At 40.8% G+C, this 13,646-nt stretch overlaps 1 protein-coding gene across 1 annotated transcript; it reads right to left on the reverse strand.

Moving 5' to 3' along the window:
- Positions 1 to 11,256: 11,256 nt before the first annotated feature.
- On the reverse strand, positions 11,257 to 12,006 carry LOC139475482 (keratin-associated protein 10-7-like). Its single transcript, XM_071258684.1, has one exon. It carries the CDS (start codon positions 12,004 to 12,006, stop codon positions 11,257 to 11,259), a length of 750 nt encoding a protein of 249 aa, XP_071114785.1.
- Between the last annotated feature and the right edge of the window lie 1,640 nt (positions 12,007 to 13,646).

Raw genomic sequence — 13,646 nt, forward strand, 5'->3', positions numbered from 1 at the left:
TTAACAATACCACGATGCGTTTTAGGGACCTCTCGCAACTTAATAGATACGATAAATCATGACAGTCAGAAGCAGTTCGGGTCAGTGTATCTAAGTGGCGATTTTCAACATATCAAAGATGAATTTAGGTCCCTGTTAGCAGCAAATATGTAGAGAATGTGATTGTGAAGACTAAACACATCGTTTAAAAAAATACAAGCCATATCCTAACGCTATGAGATAATTTAACGGTTCAAATAATTTTAGTAAATGTCTAATGTTCTATCGCGTCGCGTCGCGTTGCGTCGTCTAGCGTCGCATTACTCTCATCGCGCTATCGCTTAGATATAAAGGGCGATATAAACTCCCCGGCATCATATTTATACCTACCGTATTCAAAGGCATGTCAGAGACCACATACCGATATATATATGGTATATGGTCTCTGAGCATGTTTAACAGTGGAATAACTAACCACAGCGAGGTAGTCTTTCATGAGCACGATATTATCTATGTCCTAATGCAATAATTTAAAAACTTCCAAAATTCTAATTACTTTTGTATATACTTAGCCTATCCTTTCAAATCACTTCGTCAAGACCTGGGTGCCTTTGCACAAAACAACCTTAGCGCCACGACTGTTGTAAGTCTGTCTATGTTAAGGTATTGGAGTTACGATCACCTTAGGGCAAAGATTGCTTTGTACAACTGCACCCTAATGGTTCATAATCAGTGATTGACCTATATTTCTTGAATTGTGAAATGGGTCTCTTAGTTGAAGGTCAGTCTGGCTGTCGTCGGGACCTAGGTTGTCAATAATAATTATAACGATTGCACGCCTAATATGATAAGCGTCAGCTGAAACCTCACGGGTACCCTGATAATGGATGACAGTAGATGAAGTCAGTCGCAGATATATGGAAATACAATGCATATATTTCCTTGATAGATGGTGTTGTCGTTTCTGATAACATTTCAAATGTCACACACTTCGCTTCAAAGTGAGTTTTGATCTTGCCACATTCTTTGAAGTATAATCTAAAGGTTCGGTTCAGTTTCTTAACCAGTATATTATATCTCCTTTCTGTTTTGACGTAAGTGTGAAGTAACCGGATTCCGCTTCAAACAGCACTATGACAGCAAGCTTACCTTTGTGATTTTATCTTAATTATCGTAACACTGTTTTGTGGCATAAACAAACAAACATAAAGGATGTCGGCACAGCGACTTAATTGTATTCATAAGGTGTCATAAGTATAGCCTATGGTTGCGAAAACGATAGTTTATCCCTGACCGGACAACGCACGTTTAAATGACGATCCGTCTACAAGAGAAGGTTACTTTATGCTTCGGGGAAGAACTGTCGTTTGCGAAAATTGCCTGTGGTTTGAAAAAAGCGACAAAATCCTTCCATAATCATTAGAACTTTCATTGTACGATTCTGGCCATATCAAGAGCATGTGTCAGTAAACCATCATCACATAGTGATGTTACTTGGTGTACGTGAAAAGATGAGCGTATCTACCCACCCGTTACAAACGAACGCAAACTTAAAGGCAAGTCAATTGTTCACCTGAAAAAAAAACAGGGAACATATGGTCGAAATAGGCAATTGCATCAATCATTTTTTGTAAAGTAATGCAGTGACACATGAACAGCCTATGCTTCACAAGTTAACCAATCTCAACATGAACTGCTACTACAAGCAGGATATCTGATATTGTGGAATATAATAAACTGCAAAAGAAGTATACAACTATGTTTAATGGCGGCTTAAAGTGAAGCAAACAAGAGATAGGCATTCGATGGTGATGTATTTGAGACTTGTATCATAGTTGTGTTTCAAACCTTAAGTTTGCACTGTTTGGGCGAATGTTTTGAGCCTGGTAACGTTTTGATGACGTTTGTAACGTTTGCAAGTGTATATTTTCCTTTGCCCTGCAGTTTAATATGGAATGTCTATGCATTCGAACTGAAATGCAACTAATGTAATTATGTACTCATTTATATTATATATTATGCACGCAATATAATCACCTGCCAGAAACACATTATGCAAGATACATAACGGATCTTGCTGTGAACTTTAAAAGATGTAATTAGTTGCAGTAACCGTATCCCTGTGCTGCTCAAAACGATTTTGATACTGACTTTGATAGATTCCCGATTCGGAACATATCCGTAGGGCCTCTGATAACAAATGAACATCTTGTCTCGTCGTGTACACTACAACATACACAGTGACAAATTTTACATTTTGTTCAGAAGGAAATGATTCACCATATCCTAACTCTTGAGATAAACATGCTACTGGTATTTTGTTACCGACGGGCTAAAAGAAGCAAGATCGGAAACGAAAGCTAGCAATGACAGGTCTTAAATGAGGCTATGTTTTCGAGACATTTTCATTTGCTTGTTTTTTTTCCAGATAGCATCCTCCGAATTACTTCATACAGCTGCTTAAAGCGTAATGGCAATGCTGTTGTAGGGAATCGAAACATGCTGGCATACAGAGTTGAAAGAACGCTCACATCCTTGACGTGATGAAGCCCATCATATGACGGTAATGACTTCATAGACTCTTTGTAAGTTGAAACTTGGAGGGGATTCACAGTAACCGTTGTGCATGCGTAACATTGGTGATGGATGTGCCGTTCATGTCACTGCATCATTACAGCCGTATACGTCGGCGAAGCGATATTGAGAAATGAACACAGGTGAAATCTTACATCACAGAGACTTTCAACATCAGTGTGCGTATGTTAGGTGTGGCTTGTATTGCAGACGAATAAAGATCTAGGTGACTAAGTTGACTCATGTCTAGTGAATATGTCAGAAGGGAACCTATGTTTATAGATTCGTGTAAATTGAGAAGTTGGTTTTGGTCATGACACACATGAAAAACTATTGCTGAGATGATAACCAACGACTCATATCATACAGACAAAATGGACCTCTTGGAACTATTTACAAGTAAGCAGAATTTATTTTAGATGTCATGTCATGGGCAGTTGGTCGATTTGTTAGTCAACTACAAAAGTAATTTTGGGGCACAGACAATTTAGCTGCCTCCACTGTGTTTTGAAACGATCATATCACTTATTACAGATTCCATGCACTCCCACACATCAGACGTAATTAAAAATTAACAGATAGTTTTTAGTTTCAACAAAATCTGTAAATACGCTATGTCGTTGGATTGTCTTGTCCATCATTTGATTGTCTGGTCAAGACTTGATTGTTTGCAAGCCATCGTTGTAAGTTAGGCAACAAACAAATAGTTACGTTTTTATGCAAATCATGTCAGTGGCGGGTGATAGCGGTAGGGAAGCATATGCTTACCCTATTCGCTAACACCTCGTGTCATCACTGCTTTTTCAGTGATCCATAGGTTCATATACTTTTCCCCGCTATTTTGCCCTTTACGCCCAAAGGAATTGCAAGCTCCGATGTTCAAATAGTGAACTCATACAGTTTCATTTTAAAAACAAACGATGTGTTTCGCCATAGTTGTGATACTCTATGAAGGTGACGTCGATCTCATTAAAAAAAAACAGCAAAATCTAAGCTTTTGGAGGCTTAAATATGTTTAAACAATATAAGAACAGTGTTTAACATTTAAGCATCAGTCAAACACCGTTGTGTCGAAGTTTAAGGGGTCTACGCAAATACTTCGAGTTATCCGAGGTTCGAGGTTTTACAAACGTAAGTTCGACACATCAAAGTTCGACACAACTGTGTTTGACTTTAATTAACATCTAAACGGAATTTACACTGATACAATTTCACGAACATTTTGGGAATATACTTATTAAAAATGGCAATCAGGTCCAATCATGCGAACCAGCGTATCAGCAGATCTACTATCGTATCAATAGGTATATCGATACACGAAGATCACCGAGTTGTTGAAATAGTGAGTTGGGTTTAACGTCGCCTTGGATAGTATTTCAGAAATGAAGAACCTTAAGGAATTTTCGTCAATATCATATTTCAACAATATTTACCAATCCACATATACTTGCCCAAACAAGAAACTGTGCAGTGGAAATATGACTATATACTAAATAATCCTAAATCATCATAGCATGAGATTTAAACAGGCATGTGCGAGTGGTAATGAACAGTTCAGAGGACCTTCCCCAATGCATTGTTCTCACGTTGGAAAACGTGATGCACGTGAATTACAAATCATGTAAAGAACGTGGAAATCATGCGATGCATGTAGGAGTGTGAATGAGATGACTACATGAAGCCTACACTTTCGCATTCAAAACATTTCCACCTGCTTTACTCGACTCCACTCACTATGACGCCATGCCAGGGATTGCCCACAGATGAACGTCACATGGTACCAAGCATGTTACGAGCTGGCACCAATCATCGCGAGGTTTGTGTTTTGCAGAGGTTTTAATTGCCATCGTAATACGATATCAGCCCGCCCTTATATACATCGAAGTGATGTGAGAGATAGGCCACGTTCAGTTAGACCGAGATTGACCAGTTCTGATTCAGATCGATAGATTCGACTAACTCATCTGCGTAATCGGCTTCACACTGCTACAACAGCGTCCAGGAACATTCCCAACTGTAAGCGGATACGTCCCTCAGAACGCTATCAGTATTGCAACTGATTGACGTCTCTTTTCTTTTAACAGTTTCATCCTTAATATGAACGCCTTCCCTGATTTATTAAATATTTATTATATTTCGTCATCAAACTGCGTCTTAGTGCTTTAAAATAAATAAATGATAATACGTCATATGATATAGACATGGCCCAAAGCTAGAGATATATGTCTTTTCAGTTTTCATAACAAGAGCTGGTTTAAATCATAAATATTTATTTGAAAAAGTGTCCAATATCTTTCAAGTTCAGGTCTTCTGCTTCATCCAGTATTGCCACTTTTGACCAGAGGCGCAGGAAGCTGCAGCATCTATAAGTTCACTTCACTATCCTGTTCGCAGGGAAATAAGAAGCCATATGCACAACTCTTCAAGTCGCCGTGATTTGGGCCGCACGTTTCTCCATTTGCATTCATCTGACGTTTTATTTTTGACACAATTCCTTTTTTCTGTGTTAATAAGCAATTTTCCTATTGATTAAAAGGCGTAGAAAGTTTTTATCGTAATTGACTTCAAATTTTTATGGAGGTAATTTGAACGTCGACAAGAGAGGTTCATACACTGATGGAATGAAATACAGCCACAGAAATGGGTAGCAGTTGCTCCACAGAACCCGTGTGTTGTGCAACGATGACTGGTGGTCCCTTGGGTGACATTAGACTCCAAAATACATTTAAAAGAACTAGTAACTTTGAAAGGATTCCGTGATATGTTTTGCTCGTTACCAGTGTGTTCCGGATGCATAAATTCTTTTGGGACACACTTAGATCTTTTGTTAACAGTGCTTCGGCTTATTATATTTTCCTTCATTTTTGTGGTTTTTATGTTCATGTAATAAGATAAAAACAATTTGAGTACTGTCATGATGATGATGGCAGTGATTATGTGAATTTTTGTTCCCCTAAATTCCATTTACTCAGTGGAAGCTTACAGCGCTACAAAGTGATTAAAATACAATAAAACTAAGTGTGTATGCCACTGTTAGGTTCCGGAAACAGTATTTTTTAACAGATTGGGTTTCAGGGAAATTTTACGGCAACTGAAGACAATGATTTAAGTTAAAGTGGCAATTGGTTCGTTAGTTTTGCACTATAATACTGGCCAAATGTCACCGCCTCCGTTGTCTAGTGGTAGACCGTCCGCCCAGAGAGCGGAAGGTCGGGGCTCTATCCCCGGCCGCGTCATACCAAAAGACGTTAAAATATGGTACTTGTTTCTTACCCTGCATGGCGCTCGGCATTGAGGGGCTAAATTGGCTGTGTCAGTATGCTGTGTCTGAGGGGGTTATTCAGCAATCTTGAACGCGACGTTAAACCCCATTCCACCTCACCTTTTGGCCAAATGACAGCCTTGTTTTAGGCACGTGTAGCATCAACTGGTTGTCAGAACGACGGTTTCTTGTTGGAACATATTCTCTATGTGCTCCTAGAGATCGACAGGCGTTGGACATGGGAAACTTTGGTACGTCATAGACAGGATCTTAAATTTTATCCTTGCATCAACTGGTAACAAAGGTAACGTTTTCAACCAGAGTATGGTGCTCGCATGCTTTCTGATACGAGTTTTCTTCTAAGCTGCTGTGTTCTGAACTGATTTAAGTCTCGATATATCTTTTGTGATGTTGCTAAACAGACTGTTTCGATATTGATGGCAAGAAATCAGCAGAGACTAGTTACTAGTAGAAATGTTGCATCTGCTGACAGGAGTGAGTGATTGAGTATGGTTTTACACCGCTTTTAGCAATATTCCAGCAATATCACGGCGGGGGACACCAGAAATGGACCCATGCCGGGAATGGAACCCGGGTCTTCGTTGTGACGCGCGAACGCTTTAACCACAAGGCTACCCGACCGCCCCTGCTGACAGGAGATGACCAGTGTTGCCGCTGATCAAATGGAGACCGATATCAAGATTTACCATTGAAACTGATATTCATTTAGTTTAGCAAACATTTAGTTTAGTGAAAAAATAAGAAGAAGAAGAAGATTTATTTCTCAACAAAGCATCAAATCACCTTAATTACTTTGCGGAAAGTAGCAGCACTCGACATTAGATCCAAGTCATTAGATCAATACTGATCCGTGTACACTTCAAATCCATCAGCACCTTGTTTTGAATGTTAAGATGTAAATTTATACATGTATCAAGTGTGTTTTTTCAAAACAGAATACAAATGTCATTCTTGTAACCAAGAAGCCAAGCCTTGGCTTTACACACTTGTCCCAAACAACATTCAGTCCTGGTTTCGCCAATGCCATTACACAACCCAGAGAGTCAGTGCCGCTAGCTCTATTCCTGTACCACAAAAAGATATGAGATGTGAATGTCGGAAAGGAAACAACGTGAAACGCCTCAAGACAGGTGCGTTTTTAACTACAGAACCAAGAATCGACGCGGTTGTTGACAAAAATATGACACGACTGCAAAGAAGACGAGCTCGTGAAAGTTATTAAAGTATGAAAATAGATACGGTTCTATATCTTGATAATGGAAACAGCGAACAAAGTAGCTTCTATCAGAGTACAAGAGTACTGGTCAGGAAGATCATGGGCTCGTGGTACTAGTGGCTTAATACATATATTTCTTGAGTTCTCATTATGTGTCAGCAGTAGATAAATGCTTGGATAATGCCTCCTTTCACTGTGTGTGGGAATAATGCGATGTGACCTTGGTGTATTGTAGTGCATCGTCAACAGATCTCCGTGCTTAATCCCTACAGTATACATCATCTGATCAGCACGGAAGACGTATCTAATCACACAGTTATTTGTAATCAAAGGACATAACCTACATCTGTGTGCATTTCAAAATTTCTTTTTCATGGGGTGAGATGAGATGAAGTGGGGTTTAACGCCGCCTTCAATAGCATTGCGCTTCGTGTGTATCGTGCCGACTTATAATACTCGATCTCATCACAAAGATAGGTTTCAGGTACAGTGGTATGATATCAGATAATGCATGTCCTTTTTTCCGTGCAAACAAGGAGTTGAAGATGTTTTGAATCACCGTAAATGCTTGGTTAGTGTATTCATTCACTCATTCATTCATTCATTCATTCATTCATTTAGTGTGCGTGTGGTACTAGTCCACACAAACTGTGCATGCTTCAGTGTTTGGGGGGGGCTGGGGAGGGGGGGTGTGTGGCTCGAGTGGGTATCTGACAATGATAAAAACGAGTATTCCGATATGGAGGTTTGTCTTTGACTTCGTGTAATTGGGGTCCGCAACTGCTCCAGTATTTTGAAGTGTTCTCTCACTACACCACTTTTATATCTATTATAGTTTACGTTCAATAAGTTAAGGTTCAATGAAAAGCATCAGTGTGACCTGCATGCGTTGACGTGCATCACAAAGATCATGTGTCTGATCCCTGAGATGATTACACGATGTGATGCCGCCTGTTGGTACACCCGACTCGGGTACTTCTGTAAGACCGCTACCAGACGGTAGGTCCTCTACCAACATGTACTTTCCGTCTCCACACGGACAGCAGATACTACTCCAGACTGACTACCCATCGAAACCTGACAGTATCAGCACGTGATATATTTGGTTCTTCATAGACACTCTAATACAGTTGTCAAACATCGGACTGTGCCGGCCACCACACGCCCTGCACTTCCCGCCATTGATGAACTCGGGCAGACGACACTTGATTCAGCTGCCGTCTGCCAGACTGCCGTTCCGTGACAAAGGTTCTATTTACCGACTGACGATGCATCAGCGATCTTCCCCAATCCTCATGGCACGTTGGCCACTTGACAGCGTTGGAATGTGGTACACACATAGAACTGTCACCCCTTCAACGTTCGTGCCACCGATCGAACACCACCTGAGCATATCCTGCACCTGGCGCAGTAGCTAAACGCGTGATACAATGTGTGTTGTCGACTCGTCAAGTTAGGGTACGATGAGATACTGTTTCAGCCAGATGTAAGTTGCCATTCTAGTCACATCCACGTTTCGTTGCACAGCTCACTCCCAAATTTGATAAAACATATACACCCTTTTTGGCAGAGATTTCCTATTGAAAGAATTTTATCGGTTTTTTTATTTACCACTAAACTTGTTGACCATAGGTATAGTTATATATCTATCTTCAGAGGATCAGGACAAATTGTAAAAAATGAAAGAAAATGCCATCTAAAGTTTACTGAGAAAACAATATGTGAAAAAATGCTGGACTTCCTCATTGATAATATCTACGTAAAATTTGGGGGTGGGGAATTTAGGCAAGAAGTACGCATCCCAAACGGGCACCAATTGTGCTCCCTTTTTTATTGACCTGTGTCGTTATGCATATGAATCGGAATTATAGCTGGGACTGGCAAAGTGGAAACAAGGATAGTTGGCCAAGAGATTTAACTTGAGCTTCAGGTATATCGATGTTCTGATATCGTTTAAAACCCCTAAACTGAGCAGATCCCTTCCATTGATTTACCGGTCTGAACTAAAAGAATAAAGAAGACCAGTGAAATCGCCTCGTCTCTTTCATATTCAGATCTATACATAAAGATTCTGAGTAACCAAACACTTTCCACAAGGCTGAATGACAAACGGGATGACTTCACTTTTCGAATAGTCAACTTCCCTGCAGCTCCAGCCCTTAGTGTCTACATTTCACAACTTTTGGGGTACAATGGAGGATGTTCTTTCACAATGATACGAAGAGCATCATACCCCTCTTGTTTGATCAAGGTTACATCATGCAAGGCCTCGGTAAAGCTTTCAAAACGTTTATGGCAAACATGTGTAGACATTCCCAATTTTGACGCATCAGTGACAAAAATAATGTACGATGCAAATTCCCTATTCCCTACCATACGTTCCTGTGTTCTTTTAGGTGAACAACTGACTTGCCTTTGCATGTGTTTGTGACGGGTGTCACATGTGGGTCAGGATACGCTCACCTTTTCGCGAGCACCTGGTATCAACACGAGTTGATAGGGATTTATAAACACGTGTTCGTGATATAGTTGGAATCGTACACTGCCTTTTGCAGAGATTTCTTATGAATATGGAAAGGGCTTTTCGCTTTTATCTCACTACTGGTTAACAAACTCCACACGCACTCAGCATATGCTTCTCGCAAGCGATTGACTTTCTCCACACACGGCCAACATCTGCTCCACGTTTGCCACGACATGCTGCCCTCCTCTCCGCTGAAGTCATCGAGTAGCTTTACTGTAAACTGCACATGGCGCAGTTTTAATGCATCACACTTTCAACAATCACTGTTAATTATCGAGAACTTCAGGATTTTGTCCCCCCAAGCGCACGCCTGACAAGATCAAAAAGAGGAAGTTCACAGGTTAATTGCCCGTTATCCCCATCTCAGTCCGACCTGTCATACTTGATTGAAAGCGATCGGAGTCTTTCATATAAATAGGAGATGGCCGAACAGGAGCACATAAAGTGCAACCAAATCTGATTGACAAGAATTATAGCCGGCATACAAAGAAGCCCAGCAAGGTGAAGGTGCCACTGTATTATTCGTTTTAAAGGTACACGAAGGTTAACTTTTATGTTATATCTACTTCGGTGTTGATTAGTTTTTCAAGAGCACGCTGAGTAGCCTTTAGGCATATCATAAATATATAATCGTCCAGAGCGGTAATCGGAAGTGCATCGTTTAGACGGTGTTACGTTTCAGCATCCGTTCCATTTAGCGTGGATGACATGTGTTTGTCTCTCAAGGATACATATGAGGACAGAGTTGGAATAATGTTATCAACAGTTTGTTCCAATGTTTATGGAAAATGAACTATGAAGCTAAAATAACCTAGAGGAACAATTAAATACAATGTAGGACATTTTGAACCAGCTCCAAAACGTCATATAACAGCTCCTGGTAGAAATCTCTGCCTTGATGGAAAAGTGAGGTGGTGGGGTGAAATCGGGTTTAACGTCGGGTCCAAGATTATTGCACTTATATAGCGATGTGCATGTACGTGGGTGTGTTTGTGTGGCTGCTTGTACTAGTCCGGACTGATGCCGATTTATAGTGCTAGCTCACTGAGATACCATGCTGCAGTTTAACATGAATACCCCTACTCAGACACAGTATACTGACTCCGAGCCGACCAGTCCTTGTTTTCGCCCCTAAATCCCGAGCGCCAGACAGGGTAACAACAAGTACCATCTTTTAACGTCTTTTGGTATGATCGAACCCCGGACCTTCCGCTCTCGGGGCGGACGCTCTACCACTAGACCACAGAGGCTTGATGGAAAAGTGTAACACAGTGATATAAATTAGATTCATATGAGATGAAGCGTACGTGTATTTACTTTTGAGTTCCATTGTCCGTTGTATGGTGGCTGTTACTGTTTCGTCTGTGTGTTGTTTAACTCTGCACTCATCAATATTCCAGCTATATGAGGGTGTTCTGTAAATAAATTAATCTGGACCAGACAGTCCAGAACTTGACATCGTGAGCAATTGGGATACGATGACATGCATCAACCAAGTCAGCGAGTCTGACCACTCGATTCCGGTTTTCGCCTCTTACGACAAGCATGGGTAGTTGAAGAACAATTCTAACCCCGATCGTCACGGGTGCTAAGCCAATATTGAGAACACCTTGTCTGACACATAATACACTAGTTTATAAAAGATCATTCCCAAGATAATACCGGATAATGTTAAGGTCTTCAGTATATAAACTGTACATGCCCGTTCTGCTCCGTCTGGTCTGTATTTGAAACCAAATGTTCCTTATGTAGTGATATTACATATTCCATGGCGTACATCTTGTGACATGTAGATGTCATGACCGTACCCTGGTTACATGATGTCACCTGTTTAGATGGAGGCTTCAAATCCATCCCCTGGTTACATGATGTTGCCTGTTTACATGGAGGCTTCAAATCCATCCCCTGGTTACATGATGTTGCCTGTTTACATGGAGGCTTCAAATCCATCTCCTGGTTACATGATGTTGCCTGTTTACATGGAGGCTTCAAATCCATCTCCTGGTTACATGATGTTGCCTGTTTACATGGAGGCTTCAAATCCATCCCCTGGTTACATGATGTCACCTGTTTACATTGAGGCTTCAAATCCATGCCCTGGTTACATGATGTCACCTGTTTACATGGAGGCTTCAAATCCATCTCCTGGTTACATGATGTCACCTGTTTACATGGAGGCTTCAAATCCATCCCCTGGTTACATGATGTTACCTGTTTACATGGAGGCTTCAAATCCATCCCCTGGTTACATGATGTTACCTGTTTACATGGAGGCTTCAAATCCATCCCCTGGTTACATGATGTCACCTGTTTACATGGAGGCTTCAAATCCATCCCCTGGTTACATGATGTTACCTGTTTACATGGAGGCTTCAAATCCATCCCCTGGTTACATGATGTCACCTGTTTACATGGAGGCTTCAAATCCATCCCCTGGTTACATGATGTTACCTGTTTACATGGAGGCTTCAAATCCATCCCCTGGTTACATGATGTTACCTGTTTACATGTGGGCTTCAAACACCCCCTGGTTACATGATGTTACCTGTTTACATGGAGGCTTCAAATCCATCACCTGGTTACATGATGTTACCTGTTTACATGGAGGTTTCAAATCCATCTCCTGGTTAAATGTTGTTACCTGTTTACATGGGGGCTTCAAATCCACCCCCTGGTTATATGATGTTACCTGTTTACATGGAGGCTTCAAACCCATCCCCAGGTTATATGATGTTATCTGTTTACATTGAGGCTTCAAATCCATCCCCAGGTTATATGATGTTACCTGTTTACATGGGGGCTTCAAATCCATCCCCTGGTTATATGATGTTACCTGTTTACATGGGGGCTTCAAATCCATCCCCAGGTTATATGATGTTACCTGTTTACATGGGGGCTTCAAATCCATCACCTGGTTACATGAGGTTAGCTGTTTACAAGACTGTTACAAACATGTTACCTTGGTTCTAGAAGTTAGCTGTTTACAAGACTGTTACAAACATGTCACTTGGTTACTTGATGTTAGCTGTTTACAAGACTGTTACAAACATGTCACCTTGGTTCTTGAGGTTTGCCTTAAGTTTACAAGACTGTTACAAACATGTCACCTTGGTTCTAAAAGTTAGCTGTTTACAAGACTGTTACAAACATGTCACTTGGTTACTTGATGTCAGCTGTTTACAAGACTGTTACAAACATGTCACCTGGTTACTTGAGGTTTGCCTTTACAAGACTGTTACAAACATGTCACCTGGGTCCTTGAGGTTTGCCTTTACAAGACTGTTACAAACATGTCACCTGGGTACTTGATGATAGCTGTTTACAAGACTGTTACAAACATGTCACCTGGTTACTTGATGTTAGCTGTTTACAAGGCTGTTACAAACATGTCACCTGTGTACTTGAGGTTTGCCTTTACATGACTGTTACGAACATGTCACCTTGGTTCTAGAAGTTAGCTGTTTACAAGACTGTTCCAAACATGTCACCTGGTTACTTGATGTTAGCTGTTTACAAGACTGTTACAAACATGTCACCTGGGTTCTTGAGGTTTGCCTTAAGTTTACAAGACTGTTACAAACATGTCACCTTGGTTCTAGAAGTTAGCTGTTTACAAGACTGTTACAAACATGTCACTTGGGTACTTGATGTCAGCTGTTTACAAGACTGTTACAAACATGTCACCTGGGTTCTTGAGGTTTGCCTTAAGTTTACAAGACTGTTACAAACATGTCACCTTGGTTCTAGAAGTTAGCTGTTTACAAGACTGTTACAAACATGGCACCTGGTTACTTGAGGTTTGCCTTTACAAGACTGTTACAAACATGTCACCTGGGTCCTTGAGGTTTGCCTTTACAAGACTGTTACAAACATGTCACCTTGGTTCTAGAAGTTAGCTGTTTACAAGACTGTTACACACATGTCACCTGGATACTTGATGTTAGCTGTTTACAAGACTGTTACGAACATGTCACCTGTGTACTTGAGGTACGCTGTTTACAAGGCTGTTACAAACATGTCACCTGGGTACTTGATGTTAGCTGTTTACAAAGCTGTTACAACATGTCACC

Source organism: Haliotis cracherodii, unplaced genomic scaffold, assembly GCF_022045235.1.
Source record: "Haliotis cracherodii isolate W230 unplaced genomic scaffold, xgHalCrac1.p SCAF_3, whole genome shotgun sequence".
Lineage (NCBI taxonomy): Eukaryota > Metazoa > Mollusca > Gastropoda > Lepetellida > Haliotidae > Haliotis > Haliotis cracherodii.